Source organism: Sinocyclocheilus anshuiensis, unplaced genomic scaffold, assembly GCF_001515605.1.
Source record: "Sinocyclocheilus anshuiensis isolate Anshui unplaced genomic scaffold, SAMN03320099.WGS_v1.1 scaffold1430, whole genome shotgun sequence".
Taxonomy (NCBI): domain Eukaryota; kingdom Metazoa; phylum Chordata; class Actinopteri; order Cypriniformes; family Cyprinidae; genus Sinocyclocheilus; species Sinocyclocheilus anshuiensis.
The window spans coordinates 144,274-162,389 of NW_015555721.1; the positions used below are offsets into that span (position 1 = coordinate 144,274).

Here is an 18,116-nt window from a genome sequence, read left to right on the forward strand (position 1 = left end):
ACTGCATGCAAGAAAATACAGTATGCTGTATATTTCTGTCAACTTCAAAAATATAGAACACATTTTAATTATACAAAAACGTATCCCAATTTAAACAAATGAACAAGTTGAAAGTCAAATAAATATAAATGTAAACAATGTATAAAATGTAAACAAAATTCAACCTAGTTTGTAAAATTATTGTTAATTGTTAGTTCATAATATCTAATGTGTCAACTAAAGTGCTTTATTGTAAAGTGATACCGAGAACATGATATGATCCTTAAAGGGATAGTTCACCGAAAATGAAAATTTGATGTTTATCTGCTTACCCCCAGGGCATCCAAGATGTAGGTGACTTTGTTTCTTCAGTAGAACACAAACGGAGATTTTTTAGCACAAACCGTTGCAGTCTGTCAGTCTTATAATGGAGGTGAATGGGAATCACGGCTTTGAGAGTAAAAAAAAACATACACAAACAAAACAAATGAAACCCTGCGGCTCATGACGATACGTTGATGTGTAAAGACACGAAACGATTGGTCTGTGCAAGAAACTGAACAGTATTTATATTGTTTTTTACCTCTGATTCACGCAATGTCCGAACTATCCGAACTGTCCTGAGCGCAGGTGAGGCATCTTCTTCTTCTTCTTGCTTTACGGTGGATCGCAGACTTATAAGTGCATTACCGCCACCTATCTCTCAAGTGGACCATTGACACTCCTAATTGAGATTGTAGATAGAGTGTCAATGGTCCATTTGAGAGATAGGTGGCGGTAATGCACTTATTACATCACATTTTCATTTTTGGGTAAATTATCCCTTTCAGACTGGTTTTGTGGTCCAGGGTCAAAGAACTATAGTATTAGATGTGATAGCGCCAAAGTACATTTTTGCAAGAGTTGGTTAGCTATACATTGTCCTAACATATGCATTACAGATCTGCACCAAATATAATTCTGGGAACCACACCAATCTGCCTCATATTGACTGTACTATCACCGGCCGGCCCTGTTGCATCGGCACTAAAGGGAGGTGAGGACATCTGCTACTACTGACTCTCACACTGCATGATCAACACTGACGCATTTGTTTAGTGGACATGGGTTTTTGCTTAGTGGGTATGTGGGTTTTTGAAAATGTCTTGTGTGTTGCTTTGCAGGTGTGAAATCACATCAAGGGAGTACTGTGACTTCATGAAGGGATACTTCCATGAGGAGGCAACCCTCTGCTCCCAAGTAAGAAGATTTAACCAGCGAAGCGCAGAAATAAGTCAAATATGTGCTATAAGAGATATTGAAGTACATTTAATGGTTACTTCGTATGAAATGGCGATGTACAACACAAAATGTAATGATAGCAGATGAGATGCAAATACTGCTAAAAATTAAGTCTGAGCTGATAAATAAGTGTTACATAAAAGTCAAAGCAAATGAAATTGTTTGCCAGGTCTTTATGAAGCTACACTATTGTTCTAAAGTTTGGGTTTGGTCATTTTTTAAAAATGTTTTTGACATTCTCTTATGCTCACCAATGCTGCATTTATTTGATCAAAAATAGGTAAAACAGTAATATTGTGAAATATTACTATAATGTAAAATAACTTTTATATTTGAATATATTTACAAAATTTAATTTATTCCTTTGATGGAAAAGCTCAATTTTCAGCATCAATACTCCAGTTTTCAGTGTCACATGATCCTTCAGAAATCATTCTACACTCTTAAAAATAAAGGTGCTTTAAAGGTTCTTCACAGTGATGCTATAGAAAAACCATTTTGGTTCCACAAAGAACCATTCATTCAAAGGTTTATTAAAGAACCATCTCTTTCTAACCTTTTTATAATCTGAAGAACCTTCTTTCACCACAAAGAACCTTTTGTGAAACTGAAAGGTTCTTCAGATGTTAAAGGTTCTTTATGGAACTATGGAACTAGACAAAAAAGGTTCTTCTATGGCATCGTGAAGCACCTTTATTTTTAAGAGTGTAATATGTTGATTTGCTGCTCAAGAAACATTTATTATTATTAGCAATGTTAAAAACATTTTTTTCTTTTTCTTTTTTGAAACCTTGTTAGTTTTTTGTTTTGTTTTTTAGGATTCTTTGATAAGAAAGATAAAAAGAACAGCTTTTATTTGAAATGGAAATCTTTTGTTACATTATAAATGTCTTAACTGTCACATTTGATCAGTTTAATGCATCCTTGCTGAATAAAAGCATTAATTTCTTTCCAAAAAAAAAAACTTACTAACTCCAAACTTTTCAACAGTAGTGTAACCCTTTAAGATCAGTTCAGGTCGCAAGCGAGCGTAAACCCTAGTCTAGACGCCCACTAGACTAATGAGGCAGTGTGAATAAGAACGGAAGGTAAATCTACATTCTGCTAAGTGCGCTGTAATCACCATGAAGGTTGCCATGCTAATCTCCTCTGCATTGGCAAAATCTGTTGTTGTCTGAAAGGGCACACCGTGATTTGGCTGGGTCTGAAACGTGTGCCAGCTTCAAGTGTTAACTTAAAACTTAGTGCTAAAAGTGTGTTAAATACTGTCTGATGTCTTAAGCCTGAAAATGCAATTTAATTTATTATTGGCAATGTTGTTTCTATTTCTGATGTTTTGTAATCTAAAGAAACGCACTACTCTGTCCCTGTCAGGTGCACTGTATGGATGATGTGTGTGGCCTCCTTCCTTTCCTGAACCCTGAGGTCCCAGATCAGTTCTACCGCCTCTGGCTCTCACTGTTTCTGCATGCTGGGTGAGTGACTGCAGCCCTGTCCACATCAATAACAAAACGAGAAGGCAAAACTCACTGCAGACGAATGCTCTGTTCACACCTAGAGCGAAACAACAAAAAAGTGAAACATCGCAGACAAAAGACGAAAGTGAAATGAGAAAAAAATCACAGGCAGCATGGTCATGGGACTGGTCAGAACAACAAAGTGAAACTATGCAAACAAAAGGTCCGTTCAGATCAAGAACAATACAAAAGCATATGACAGGTCTATTCAAACCAACAGCAAAACAAAGAGACAAAAATTGTCATACAAAATGTCTATTCACACCACCATAAAAATAAACATTCTTTCATACTTAGGGCAAAGACAAAAGTGAAACGAAACAAAACGAAAACGCAAAATATCACAGTGTGGTCATGAATTGGTCAAACAAACAGCAAAACAAAAAGCTTGCAACGAAGCGAAAGGAAACGAAATGCAAACAAAAGGTCCATTTAGACAAATAACAACATGAAAAGCATTTGACAGGTCTATTCACACACAACAGCAAAATGAAAAATGCAAAAATGGCAAATAAAACATCTATGTACATTAGGGTGGCCCTTATTTTTGGACTTTTGAAATCTTCCTCTCTCACCCTCCCAGTCAACTCTCCTTAATGAGAAATGGAAACAAACCAAATTTTGCTGAGATTGGACTACGTTTAGGGTGTGCTCAAAGTTCAAAGTTGAAATTCTTCATATAGTCTTAATGATAATAACAGCACGTAATTAATAATTATACAAAACCATTAGTAAACTGTGAATTATGTTAAAAACGAGAACACAGAGTCTTAAAATGTTAAAATGTTTCAACTCTCCGAAATGGAAACAAACCAAATTTTGCTGAGATTGGACTACGTTTAGGGTGTGCTCAAAGTTCAAAGTTGAAATTCTTCATATAGTCTTAATGATAATAACAGCACGTAATTAATAATTATACAAAACCATTAGTAAACTGTGAATTATGTTAAAAACGAGAACACGGAACAGTGTTGCTAGTCTTAAAATGTTTAATTATGTTTAATTGTGCCGATAGTCTTGTGGGTGCCATTGGGCTTCAGATGTCCCGAGTTCGAGTCCCGGCTCACGGACCTTTCCCGATCCCATCCCCTTCGTTTCTGTCCACTGCCAGCCATCCAAGTGCACACATACAGCAGTAAGTAGTGAACACTGCTCACACACACCCGGAATAGTGAGCAGCCATTTACACCAGCGCCAGCTGAAGCTGTTGTGGGCTCCTCTGTGCCTTGCTCAAGGGCACCTCAGTTGTGGTTACTAAAGGTACCGAAACTCGAACCCACGACCTTCAGGTTACAAGTCCGACTTTCTAACCATTAGGCCTCGACTGCTCCCACCTCTGATATCAGAAACGGTCAAAATTTTATCCACAGAGTCTTAAAATGTTAAAATGTTAAATTACACTGCTGTCAATAGCCTTGTGGACAGTGCGCTGACATGTAGCGCTTCAGGTGTCCCGAGTTCGAGTCCAGCTCATGGACCTAGGAACGAACACTTGTAATGAAGAAGTTAAGAGTGTTCTGCCATTGTCGTGACATGTTGCCAAGTATGGTAACCCATACTCAGAATTTGTGCTCTGCATTTAACCCATGAAAGTGCACACAGCAGTGAGTAGTAAACACAACTCACACATAAACCGTGAACACACCCAGAGCAGTGGGCAGCCATTTGCTCCAGCACCAACTGAAGCAGTTGGGGGTTCGGTGTCTTGCTCAAGGGCACCTCAGTCATGGTATTGAGGGTGGAAGAGAGCACTGGTCATTCTCTCCCCCCACCTACAATCCCTGCTGGTACTGAGACTCGAACCCACAACCTTCAGGTTACAAGTCTGACTCTCTAACCATTAGGCACACTCTAAATTACAAATTATCTGAATGGAATTTTGCATACATTACTGACTTCTAGTGGAGAAACATATAAGGGGGTGAGAGGTTAACATTTCCAAAAAAAAAAATTACCCCCCAATAAAGGCCACCCTAATGTACATCACGAGTAAAACAAAAATTCACAAGTACACATTCATTCCTACAGCAAAACAACAAAGTACAACATTGCAAACGAAGACGAAATTAAAACAAAATAGCAAAATATCACAGACAATGTGGTCACACCAAAAGTGAAACTATGCATCTGTTCAGATCTAGAAAAACATCAAAGGCAAATGATCTGTCTTTTCAAACCAAGAGCGAAATGAAAAGGCAAAAATTTGCAAACAAAATATCTGCTTCATATTTAATGCAACAATACCGATACTGGTACATATTAATGCATGTGTCTCCTCTAGAGTTTCAGAAGAGATTTAATAAACTGTGCTCACACTGCCAAAATACAGTCTGCAATGACAATTCAAATATATTGACTCTCATCAGAATCCGCACAGACCAAATTATTAGAGCTATGCAGTCAATATTCATTTTACAGCTCTGCTCTCATGCATACGGTGTCAACAATTGTCTCGGGAGTTTCTGTTTTTATTCCTTCATTTGATAGTTCATACTCAAATGAAATGAAGAAATCTTCTGAGCAATTAAAAAGAACAACCCATAAGCTATAACAACTCCTCTGGGTTTTAATTATGTACACATGCTGGAATGTTTTACCCATAAGCACCATACCCCATGCTGCACTGTTTATCTCAGATGCTCCAAAAGCTGACACATACGATCAGATTATCTGCTTTAAGAAACAGCTGACACTTGGAGAAGAGGCTGCTTTTTATTATGGCGTGATCTGTAGTAGTAATCAAAAAGAGTGCTTCACTGAGCTGCACTTTGGCTCTTTGCCTTCCTTAAGACGGCTCAGTAGATTAACGCTTCTGCACGTGCCTCTGTCACACACCTTTATCATCACTCTCTCAAACGTCCTTGAAGCTGCTGAAGGATTGGTGTGGTTACTGTTGCATATTTGTTCGTGTTTGGTGGCCATTGCACATTGCATTTCATAATAACAGCATTTGTGGAGACTCTTGTTGTGACATGCCTTTGCCACATTTTTATGAGACAGCTGACAGAAGTGTAATTATGACACAGGCAGTGGTTTGCGTGGACATAATTTAGAGTCAGTGGCATCATATCTTGTATGAAGGGAATGTTTATGACCACTGTAGCCATGTCAGAATGTTGTGGTGTGTTGGGAATGAAAAATATGCATTCAAATCCATAAAGATGTCATAGCAGCTTATAAACAATATGCTTGAAACGTTCTCTCTGTTCCCATCTGTTAAAAACAGGATTCTGCATTGCCTGGTGTCGGTATGTTTTCAGATGACAATTCTTCGAGACCTAGAGAAGTTGGCTGGGTGGCTACGAATATCTATCATTTATATCCTGAGTGGCATCACAGGAAACCTGGCTAGTGCCATCTTCCTCCCCTACAGAGCTGAGGTGAGCCCCACTTGATGCATTTTGCCTCTTTTCTACCCATAGTGTGCTACAACCGGCCCCTAAAACCTGCTGGTCTAGAAATAGAAATCGCTAACATTAGACATACAGAAAACTAGATCACCCATTTCTTAATCAGTGACACTACCTAAACTCAATGTGATAAGACACACATCGACTTGATGGATATCCTGTGTATTTTGTGTTGCACGGTGGCTACAACTGCTTTATTTTTCATGCTTAAAATGAAGTTATTTTATTTATAAATATCCTGTGATCAAATAGATTTTTATGAATGTTATTAATTAGTGACACGTCTTTGGCTGGCTCTAGTAATTTCTTAAAAAATATGTTTTTATTTTTATACATAACAATAATTTGAATACACTTTGGCTAAAAGGTAATACAATTAAATGGTTTATTTATTTTTTTTTAAATGGCATAAAGGTTTTTCAAAACTATATGAATAAACAGTGTACTTATGTGTTTTAAGCTGGATTTTTGAATGATGTTTTAATTTTCTGTATTATGGATGACATTCTTTGTTGTAAATACAACACAGATTATTGGAGTATGTTTTACAAATTATTTCATCTTTTCTATTTCACAATTTCCTGCTTAATTCAATGTGTTACTTGCTGTTTCTCTATAAATATTTGTGAAATTTACTAGAAAACTGACATTTTTTTCTACACCAATTTTTGTATTATTTATTTATATATCTATTTATTTCAGTGTGTGTGACAGTTATGCCATTGTTTGGGAGCATCAGCTAAGACAACCAAACCATTTTGATTTAAAATATTTTCTGAAAGCACCCCTAAGATTTTAAGTTAATTTTTCAATAATTTAACAACACATTCACATTTACAGTTCTTTGATGCACTAAAAAGGAAATTAGTGTAAACACAATTTTCATTTATAAATTGCTAGTTAATTTACAGTGTTTTTTGGCTAATGGTCACTTGATGATTGGTAACAGAAAATTCCATCTTTTTTGTTTTTATTTTACAATTATTTATTTTAATTGTACATTTCTTTGACTGAATTTTTTGTCAACTTACAAACCCCCTGCAGTTCCCTCATGAACCACCAGGGGGTTTGTGAACCCGAGTTTAAGAACACCTTGGGCTAATGCACCAAGTATACTTCAGTTTTTCATGCGTACGTTAGCGTATGCGTACAGTCAAATACGCAGCCTTTCAAAGTATACTCCATTTTATAGCGTGTGCGAACGCAGGCGGTTGACACATGTGCTCTAGAAAGCTTCATCTTAGTCCATCGCTCTATTTTTCCTCTAGAAGTTATAACCAATAAAAATGTTGTTGCGCTCTTTTAAACTCAAGTTGCTGCTCTCTCATAACCCTCTCACACAAGCACTTCTCAAAACGGCCATCTGTTGTTGTTGCAGTCTCCGCTATTTTGTTGTTGTTGTTCTTGTTCTGTCTCTTTAGTTTCATTTTCTACTGTGAAACAACGGTGTGAGCCAGTGTTGCCACCTTGTGGAACAACTGATTAGTGCAAAACCAAGTTAATACTCATGTGCATACATCATGAGCAAAATTTGCGTCATGCACACTATTCGCTGAACCTCGCATACATGGAAAAAGTGAAGTATACTTTGGGCTTAAAGGGATAGTTCACCCAAAAATTCTGTCATTAATTACTCACCCTCATGTCGTTCCAAACCCGTAAGACCTTCGTTCATCTTCGGAACACAAATTAAGATATTTTTGATGCATTCCGAGAGCTCTCTGACCCTCCCATAGACAGCAAGGATCCTAACACGATCAAGGCTCAGAAACATAGCAAGGAGATTGTTACAATAATCCATGTGATATCAGTGGTTCAACCGTAACTTTACAATGCTACAAGAATGCTTTTTGTGCCCAAAGAAAACAAAAATAATGACTTTATTCAACAATTCGTCTCCTCCGCATCACCCTATAGCACCATTTTGGAGAGTATCACATACGTGAACAACGTATGCAACGTATGTACGCGGATACGTTGTTTATGTTCAGATCAAAGTGCAAACAACGTAAACAGCGTATCCGTGTACAGTGCAGCTGACACAGAACAGCATATGTTGTTTACGTATGTGATGCTCTCCAGAATGGCGCTACAGGGTGACACGGAGGAGACGAATTGTTGAATAAAGTCATTAAGTCGAATCTTAATTTGTGTTCCGAAGATGAACAGAGGTCTTACAGGTTTAGAACAACATGAGGGTGAGTAATTAATGACAGAATTTTTGGGTGAACTAACCCTTTAAGAGAACCAGCACCATATTGGTGGAAAAGGTATTTTACTGATGTATCTCTGGCACTGAGCTTGACCTTCCTTTGCTGTCTCCATGCGTCTCTAGGTGGGTCCAGCTGGCTCTCAGTTCGGCATCCTGGCCTGTCTGTTTGTGGAGCTGATTCAGAGCTGGCAGATTCTGGCTCAGCCGTGGAGGGCCTTCACTAAGCTACTGTGCGTGGTGCTCTTTCTGTTCGCTTTCGGCCTGCTGCCCTGGATCGATAACTTCGCCCACATCTGCGGATTCATCTCGGGCTTCTTCCTCTCCTTCGCCTTCCTGCCCTACATCAGCTTCGGCCGGCTGGACATGTACCGCAAGCGCTGCCAGATCATCATCTTCCTGGTGGTGTTCGTGGGCCTGTTCGCGGGACTCGTGGTGCTCTTCTACGTGTCTCCAATCAAGTGTGAGTGGTGCGAGCTGCTCACCTGCATTCCTTTCACCGACAAGTTCTGTGAGAAGTACGACCTCAATGCGCACCTCCATTGAGGGAGAGGCGGGGCTTCGGGGACAGAGGGATTTGATTGGTCATTGATCTGCATCTGCCAGTCCCCAGCTGTCAGTGTTCATCCAGTTGCACTTCGTCTCACCCCAAATGAAGCCCTTTCTGTGAACTTGGACAGTATGCTTGTGTTGTTGTTTTTTTTACTCAAGTGTAAGTTGGATCTCCACTTTGACCATGATTTTAGGAATGAAGATCGCTTTTTAACGTACCATAAAGTTTTATGTAGTCTGTTGATAAGGGTGTCTGATAATCATACGAAAACAGGGTCACCCTCGCCCGAAAACTTTCTTCACACTACAGTCTCAGAAGGCAGTGTCATAATAAAAGCACTGGTACACCAAACGGAGAACACGTCTTCTCCAATTTGATTGTTGTACTTTTTTATGTTTTAGCATGTCAGGGGTAGGTTTGTCTTTGTTTAGTCGACCTCAGAATCCAGGGACGAAAAACTCTGTACCTTTGGTGCCTTGATAAATGTACCTACTACTGCCATATTTTCGTTACACGTTGAGCACTCAAATGATATTCTTTTATTTGTGTGTTACTTCTAATGGAGTAATGGTTGATTATGAAAGGGTAGTGTTTTAGCTACCCAATTTACTCACTTGTTACAGAATACAGCTAAAACAACCTGCACCTCTGAAGTTTGTCTGTTTTTCTTGTCTACTAGACTCCAAACTAGAACTAAATTATGGAAGCCCATTTCCACCTCAGAGTAAAAAAAACAATAAAAATAAAAATTTAACTTTCTTTTGAGACGTTACATCTCGCAATTGTGACATTGTTTCTCATAATTGCAATGTTAGATCTTGCAATGTGACTATTTCTCATAATTGCAACTTATCTCAGTGACATAATATATCTCACAATTGTGACTTTATTTCCCATAATTGAGACTTTATCTCACAATGTGACTTTTTCATTTTTCAAAAGTTACATCTCGCAATATGAGTATATTGCGATATGACTTTATTTCTCATAACTGCAGCTTTATTTCTTACAGTATAACTTATCTCACAGTTGTAACCTTGTTTCTTGTAATCTGCAACGTTATATCTCGCAATGTGACTATTTTCTCATAATTGTAACTTTATATCTCACAGTGACTTAATATCATGCAATTGTGACTTTATATAGTAAGTAGCAAGGTGACAAAAAAAGTAGCAAAATAATTGACTTTTTCTCACGATGTGACTATTTTTCATAATCGCGACGTTACATCTCGCAATATAAGTATATCGCAATGTGACTTTATTTCTCACAATTGCAACTTTATTTCTTACAGTGTGACTTAATATCTCACAATTGTAACCTGTTTTCTTCTAATTTGCGACTATACCTTGCAATTGTGACAAGATCAAAATTGTAACTTCATATCTCACAGTGACTTCATATTAGGCAATTGTGACTTTATAAGTAGCAAGGTGACTTTATTTCTCATAATTGTGACTTCATATCTCACAACTGTCTTTAAATCTCACAGTGCAACTTTATTAGTTTAATTTCCTCACTTTTTTAACTCTGAGGCAGAAACAGACTTCTATACTAAACCACACTGACCAGTTTTGGAACAAAATTTAAGATGGTACCAAGGGTAATAACGATATGTATCCATAAACCCAAAGAAATTCTGGTAACATTTTACAATAAGGTTCCATTTGTTGACATTAGACTATATTAACTACAGTAAAAATGAGAAATACTTCTAAAGCATTAATTAATCTTAGGGCCCTATCATAGACCCGGCGCAATGCGGCGCCAGGTGCGACGCAAGTGTTTTTGCTAGTTTCAGCCCGACGCAGTTGTTGCTATTTTGAGGCAACTGAAATAGACTGCGCCATTGACCAACAAAAACCTGGTCTAAAGTAAATGGCACAGTAGTTTTTTTGTTATTTAAGGAGCGCGTTAGTATAGGCGGGTCCACAGCACGCGTACACTCTGCTTATTACACACACAGGGATGCGCAGCAGCACACAAACATGCCAAATATTAAAAATTAAAGGATTGCAATGTAAATTATTATTATTATGTAGGTTACATAAATATAAAAATGCCTACATGTCATAATGGATAGTCATTGCATGTATCAGAATTAGGCTACCTATTTGCTCGCGCACAAGCAGCTCCGTTTCATCTCTGGAGACGCATCTGTCTTTGCGCTTGCAAATTCTGCCATGTAAATAGCAAATCCGTCATGGCACGAGCACAACTGGCTCTTAAAGGGAATGGGAGATGAGACTCTGATTGGTTTATTGCACGTTATGCCCAAAAACACACCCATTACTCATTAAGAGAATAGGGACAACCATTTTAGACCATGCGCGGGGCGCGCCGACCGTTTTCCCCGTCGGTAAACTAGCAAACGTGGATCACTTGTTACAGAATACAGCTAAAACAACCTGCACCTCTGAAGTTTGTCTGTTTTTCTTGTCTACTAGACTCCAAACTAGAACTAAATTATGGAAGCCCATTTCCACCTCAGAGTAAAAAAAACAATAAAAATAAAAATTTAACTTTCTTTTGAGACGTTACATCTCGCAATTGTGACATTGTTTCTCATAATTGCAATGTTAGATCTTGCAATGTGACTATTTCTCATAATTGCAACTTATCTCAGTGACATAATATATCTCACAATTGTGACTTTATTTCCCATAATTGAGACTTTATCTCACAATGTGACTTTTTCATTTTTCAAAAGTTACATCTCGCAATATGAGTATATTGCGATATGACTTTATTTCTCATAACTGCAGCTTTATTTCTTACAGTATAACTTATCTCACAGTTGTAACCTTGTTTCTTGTAATCTGCAACGTTATATCTCGCAATGTGACTATTTTCTCATAATTGTAACTTTATATCTCACAGTGACTTAATATCATGCAATTGTGACTTTATATAGTAAGTAGCAAGGTGACAAAAAAAGTAGCAAAATAATTGACTTTTTCTCACGATGTGACTATTTTTCATAATCGCGACGTTACATCTCGCAATATAAGTATATCGCAATGTGACTTTATTTCTCACAATTGCAACTTTATTTCTTACAGTGTGACTTAATATCTCACAATTGTAACCTGTTTTCTTCTAATTTGCGACTATACCTTGCAATTGTGACAAGATCAAAATTGTAACTTCATATCTCACAGTGACTTCATATTAGGCAATTGTGACTTTATAAGTAGCAAGGTGACTTTATTTCTCATAATTGTGACTTCATATCTCACAACTGTCTTTAAATCTCACAGTGCAACTTTATTAGTTTAATTTCCTCACTTTTTTAACTCTGAGGCAGAAACAGACTTCTATACTAAACCACACTGACCAGTTTTGGAACAAAATTTAAGATGGTACCAAGGGTAATAACGATATGTATCCATAAACCCAAAGAAATTCTGGTAACATTTTACAATAAGGTTCCATTTGTTGACATTAGACTATATTAACTACAGTAAAAATGAGAAATACTTCTAAAGCATTAATTAATCTTAGGGCCCTATCATAGACCCGGCGCAATGCGGCGCCAGGTGCGACGCAAGTGTTTTTGCTAGTTTCAGCCCGACGCAGTTGTTGCTATTTTGAGGCAACTGAAATAGACTGCGCCATTGACCAACAAAAACCTGGTCTAAAGTAAATGGCACAGTAGTTTTTTTGTTATTTAAGGAGCGCGTTAGTATAGGCGGGTCCACAGCACGCGTACACTCTGCTTATTACACACACAGGGATGCGCAGCAGCACACAAACATGCCAAATATTAAAAATTAAAGGATTGCAATGTAAATTATTATTATTATGTAGGTTACATAAATATAAAAATGCCTACATGTCATAATGGATAGTCATTGCATGTATCAGAATTAGGCTACCTATTTGCTCGCGCACAAGCAGCTCCGTTTCATCTCTGGAGACGCATCTGTCTTTGCGCTTGCAAATTCTGCCATGTAAATAGCAAATCCGTCATGGCACGAGCACAACTGGCTCTTAAAGGGAATGGGAGATGAGACTCTGATTGGTTTATTGCACGTTATGCCCAAAAACACACCCATTACTCATTAAGAGAATAGGGACAACCATTTTAGACCATGCGCGGGGCGCGCCGACCGTTTTCCCCGTCGGTAAACTAGCAAACGTGGATTTGGACACGCCCTAAGTGCACCTGCGCCGTGCGCTGTAGACCATGCACTTACATCGTTAAAATAGGGCCCTTAATGTTAATTTCAACATTTACTAATACATGATTAAAATCAAAAGTTGTATCTGTCAATATTGTCAGTTACATCAGTTGTACAAGTCAGTTGCATCTGACTTTATTGTAAAGTGTTACTGAAATGCTTTCTCACCACTGTGCATAGAAAATACAAATGACAAAAATATAGCTTTGTTGTTAGATTTTTATTTTTATTGATTAGATACACATGATAAATGAGTGCATAGGTAAGTCTCTGGTTCTTGCTCAAGTGGTAGTAGGACTTTGAGCCAGTGATTGCCGACAGCTGTCCAGAATCTACGCATGGTGTCCTGAATCAGGATTGAATGAGCTAAAGAAACTAACATCCGCTGTTTCGTCGTGCATAAGCCAGGCCTCCAAGCTGATACTCCATCTCTGTGAAGGCCAAAGCCCCCACAGTGATGGCTGAGGGACCCTTCTCCTTAAAGCCAGCCTTCTGGTAGAAGGGCACCAGGAACTCCTCACAGACCAGCAGGGCCCGGCGTAGACCGGGGAGACAGCGCAGGTACTGCAGATATCGCCAAAGCACGATGGAGCCTTTGCCCTGCTGTCGACAGTGGCGGTGCACAGACAACACGTGGATGTGTACCGTGGGAGAGTCTGGGACGTGTGTGGTCAAGGCTTCCTGGATCAGATGGTCAAAAGAGGGTTAGAATGTAAACCTAAAGTGAAGTTCTTGATCTACATGATAACAGGTTTCTTTAAAGAATCATGTTTCTCACCTGTTCTAGTTTCTCTTTGTCCCAGCCAGATCCAATGATGAAGGCCACCAGCTGACCCTCTTCAAACCATCCCATCGAGAGCTCAGGACACTGGCCCAGGAAACTAAGCACCTCATCAAGGGTGAGTGGACATTCACCGGAAACAGAGATAAATGCTGCAGAGGGGAAAATACAGGGGTGAGTCAACCCTGTTATACCAATGCAAACAAGAGTTTATCGGCGGATTATCAGGTTTATCACATTTAGATCAGCATGTTGACTAGAGTCTTCTAGTTTTCTAGAACTTAGGGGGTGATTTGTTTTAACAGGTAGGAATTATTAACTGCCCTTAACCAAAATAATATAACATTATATATAAGTAAAACCATTTGTTGCCTATCCAGATGTTTGTTGGTGTGTTTTTACAGTAATCTATGAGGCACTAATTGTAAAATACCCAATACCCAATTTTCCATACTAAAACCATTTTTCTTTTTTTAAATTTAAATTAATTTTGCTTTATTGGTATGACATACACTACCTTTCAATCAAACGTTTGGGGGTTTGAATTATTTTTTTGAAAGAAGTTTCTTTTGCTTTTTTTTCAATTAAAAGCAAAATCCTATTATGACTTATTTTATTTTAAATTGTAATAATATTGTGAAATATTATTACAATTTCAAATAAGTGTTTTCTACTAAGATATATTTTTACATTTTATTTCTGTGATGGAAAAGCTGAATTTTCAGCATCATTACTGCAGTCTTCAGTGTCACATGATCTATCATTTATTAATCTAATATGCTATTAATATAATTTGCTGCTCAAGAAACATTTCTTATTATTATCAATGTTGAAAACAGTTGTGCTGCTTAATATTTTGGTGGAAAATTATCAAATTTTTTTGACTTTGATGAAAATAAAGTTCGAAATTACAACATTTATTTAAAATATAAATATGTTGTTATATTATAAATGTCTTTACTGTAATTAATACATCCTTGATGAAAAAAAGTATTTTTTTCTATTAAAATTTTTTTTTTTGCTGACCCCAAAAAGGTGGTGTATTTTAGTACATATTGCCAAAACATTTTAGAAAATGAAATAAAAAAAATAAAGTAGATAGATAACTTATTTAAAATAAGTTAAATAATTAAGTAACCCAACCACCAGATTTCCTAGAGAAATGCCTTCCGCAGGGATCAAGTGTGTAAGAGCTGCTTAAACTACATTCACTCAGGACAACTAACACAAAAAGAGTGTTTTTATCTAAAAACATGTTTCACATTATTAACACTGACTGCGCAATCAATAGGTAATTCTGCCACTGTATTTTGGTAAATCCCAATATAACTCCATCATGTGTGCGTGAAACATCTTACCTTCTCTCTCTATCTCAAACACACTAATGGCATCCTGTGGGGTGAGATTTCGAAACTCGCTGGCAGGTAACGTGTGTCGTCGCTGCCGTCGAGAACTGGCAACACTTAGTGGTGTCTTCAGAAAGAATGGCTTCAGGAAGGGTGAGCTGACGACCTGTGGTGCCATGGTCTGACACACGCACACTTCTGACGGCTGGAGGACAGTGCGGTCTGAAATACTAACGCAGCCTCTTCAGCTCTTAGTTTTCCCCTTACTTCAGAGTTTTAGGACACTGCTGTCTTTCCCTCAGTGGATTTGTCCGGCCGCTCTCTTCTACGGTCTGAAGTGTTTGAGTCCTATCACACTAACTCCTATTCTTTAACCCTCCCCCCGTCCCTCTCTTTGTCCCGGCCCGCCCCGATCTGCTAAAGTGTCCCGTCTTTAGAGGGATAGTGATGTGCGCACGTGCCAGGTGAAGCTGCAGCAATCTCCTAAGAGTCTGTGTGCTAATAGCCTACTCACAGCGCAGCTCCCAATGCTTACGCAGAAACTGTTTGTACAGCTAAAGAAAGCTTTGTAGTGTTTACGCCAGCCCTGGTAGCTCTGTTACGTATTTGGTGTTACCAAATTCAGCATGCCAGTGCTTAAAAAAAGGATGGCATCGGCTGATAAATACACCTACATCACTCATGTAACAGTTCCAAAATCTTTGGGTTATCGTCAGTTTGTCAAGGCATAATGAACATTACGCTACCATTCAACTGCATTTATTTGATAAAAAATACAGTTTTAACTGGTATGAATTATTAACTACCCTTAACCAAAATCAAAGTCATCACAATGTAACAAAGTATAAGTAAAACAGTTTTTTTTTACCTATCCATGTGTGTTGGTGTTTTTTTTTTTTAAGTATTTATGTGGCATCAATTGTAAAATTAATAGTTGTAAATATTTTTTTACAGACTATAACATAAACTATAAGGTTTTAAATGGGGGCTGTAATATTTTTAATGTTTGTTCAAGTAAATGCTCACCAAGGCTGTATTTATTTGATCAAAATTACGAAATATTATTACAATTTGAATTTACTGTTTTCTACTTTTAATATATTTTAAAATGTAATTTATTCCAGTGATGTCAAGCTGATTTCTCAGCATCATTAATCCAGAATTTTTGATCCTTCAGAAATCATTCTAATATGCTGATTTGCAAAGTTGAAAACAGTTGGGCTTTTCAGGATGATGAATATGAAGCATTTATTTAAAAGAAACATATTATAAATGCCTTTACTGACACCTTTGATCAATAAAATAAAAGTATTAATGTCTTACAAATTTTTTACTGACCCCAGATGTTTGAAAAATAGTGCATGTTTTGACATTTATTTATATTAATGATATTTATTTATATTAATGATATTTATTTATATTAATGAAATACTTGATATTTTTCACATCACAAAGAGGGTTGAACACCTAATTAAAAAGGAAAGTGATTCTTGAAGCATCTTTTTCCTTTAATAACCTTGCTTACATTTAACGTCCGCTTAACTCACAATATCAAGTGTGAATCAGTACTCTAAAAAATACAAATTATTTTTGGACTGTATATTTTCTAGCCAAATAGTAGTGTCATTTTTAGGCAGTTTTTGTGTAACCCAGCTTTTTTTTTTTTTTTTTTTTTTTACAATGCTGTTCATTATTGTCCTATGATGTCTTCCTTTTCAAATCTACACAGTTTAAGGAGCTTTCAGACTTTCAGTATTGTACTTTAAGGGTTTAATGACATCAGACAAACTAAATATATCTAGTCCACTGACTTACTTCAATAATTGGCTGAAGCCTGATGAATCCAGCTCTTTACTTCCAGATACATCAGGACTCACTGAGAGGAAGCTCTGGGTTAATGCTGGACCTCTGATGACATCAAAGGAGGAGCTACTTCGTTTTAAGATGACTTGACCTTCAACGACCCCTCAGAGTAATTCCAATCACCAGGTGAACTACTGTTAGTGTACAATCTTTAATGTAGAAACAGTTTATCAGAGAAAACACCACAGAACAATATTAGCATCCTTATATTTCTCCAGTCCTGTAAAGACAATCTTTTAATATTATTTTAACATTTTAGTAGCATTTTAAGTAGTCAGTTGATTTATATGTTAACATTTGACCATTTAGAGCAATGGTGTTTCACAGAAGTTGAGATTATAGATAATAAATCGCTTGCTGACCAGTAAAATATAGGCTAACAGCTATTATGAGGCAAATGGATGAGTCATTCAGGGCCAACACAAGCTGACTCAAACACTGTTGCATTATAGTTTTCTGTTTGTTTGTTGTTTGAGCCATCGTAAGTGTTTTTAACTGTGTATGACTCATGACCGATTATTTCTGTGGTGATCCACTAACGTGCTCAGACAATGATAATGGGGTCTGTGGTTTATTTTATGCCTGAATAACTTGCCTGCTTTTTAAAGCACCTGTTACCATTCAGTCAGCAGGTGTTCACCGAAGGACGCCAGCCATGTTTCTCTACGCTGCTTCACAGACAGTAGACGTCGTGGTACATGTCGACCCATGCATGGCACGTGTTTACAATTGTTGGGAAGTAGCGAGATGTGCTGTTTATACAGTTCTCTCATCTGCACACATAAAGCTCATTCCTCATCAATGGTTCCATTTGGAATTTCATTCCTTTCATACGCGTGACTCAAACTGTTCTTGCATCTATGTCCATTTTCTGAGCAGTGCCACTGACCTAACGGCTGACTATGAGTTTTTATTCTTATTTTTATTTTTAGAACTACACATACGGTATAGATAAGCAATATCAAACGAGAAAGAAGAGTGCCGTTACCCTGA

The 18,116-nt window shown here is 37.5% G+C and overlaps 2 protein-coding genes across 2 annotated transcripts in view; one reads left to right on the plus strand and one right to left on the minus strand.

Moving 5' to 3' along the window:
• The window catches only part of LOC107672493 (inactive rhomboid protein 1-like), a 72,002-nt gene extending 62,368 nt beyond the window's left edge, over positions 1-9,634 (plus strand). The window contains exons 15-19 of the mRNA XM_016465706.1: positions 921-1,015; positions 1,143-1,218; positions 2,635-2,735; positions 6,004-6,157; positions 8,523-9,634. Of these exons, the coding sequence (XP_016321192.1) occupies positions 921-1,015; positions 1,143-1,218; positions 2,635-2,735; positions 6,004-6,157; positions 8,523-8,942 (846 nt within the window). The 3' untranslated portion in view covers positions 8,943-9,634. The remainder of the gene's footprint in view (positions 1-920; positions 1,016-1,142; positions 1,219-2,634; positions 2,736-6,003; positions 6,158-8,522) is intronic.
• Positions 9,635-13,351: 3,717 nt separating this feature from the next.
• On the minus strand, positions 13,352-15,684 carry LOC107672440 (serotonin N-acetyltransferase-like). The gene is made up of 3 exons (XM_016465627.1): positions 15,273-15,684; positions 13,912-14,066; positions 13,352-13,814 (listed from the first exon to the last, which is right to left on the minus strand). Exons 1-3 carry the CDS (start codon positions 15,436-15,438, stop codon positions 13,509-13,511), a joined length of 627 nt encoding a protein of 208 aa, XP_016321113.1. The 5' UTR covers positions 15,439-15,684; the 3' UTR covers positions 13,352-13,508.
• Between the last annotated feature and the right edge of the window lie 2,432 nt (positions 15,685-18,116).

Bases quoted from the DNA above. Each gene is read 5' to 3' on its own strand.
- LOC107672440 (XM_016465627.1), bottom strand. From the start codon at position 15,438: ATGGCACCACAGGTCGTCAGCTCACCCTTCCTGAAGCCATTCTTTCTG. The intron at 14,067-15,272 runs GTAAGATGTTTC...TCCCCTCTGCAG, and splicing joins GTTTGAGATAGAGAGAGAAG to CATTTATCTCTGTTTCCGGT. The intron at 13,815-13,911 runs GTGAGAAACATG...CATCTGATCCAG, and splicing joins ACAAAGAGAAACTAGAACAG to GAAGCCTTGACCACACACGT.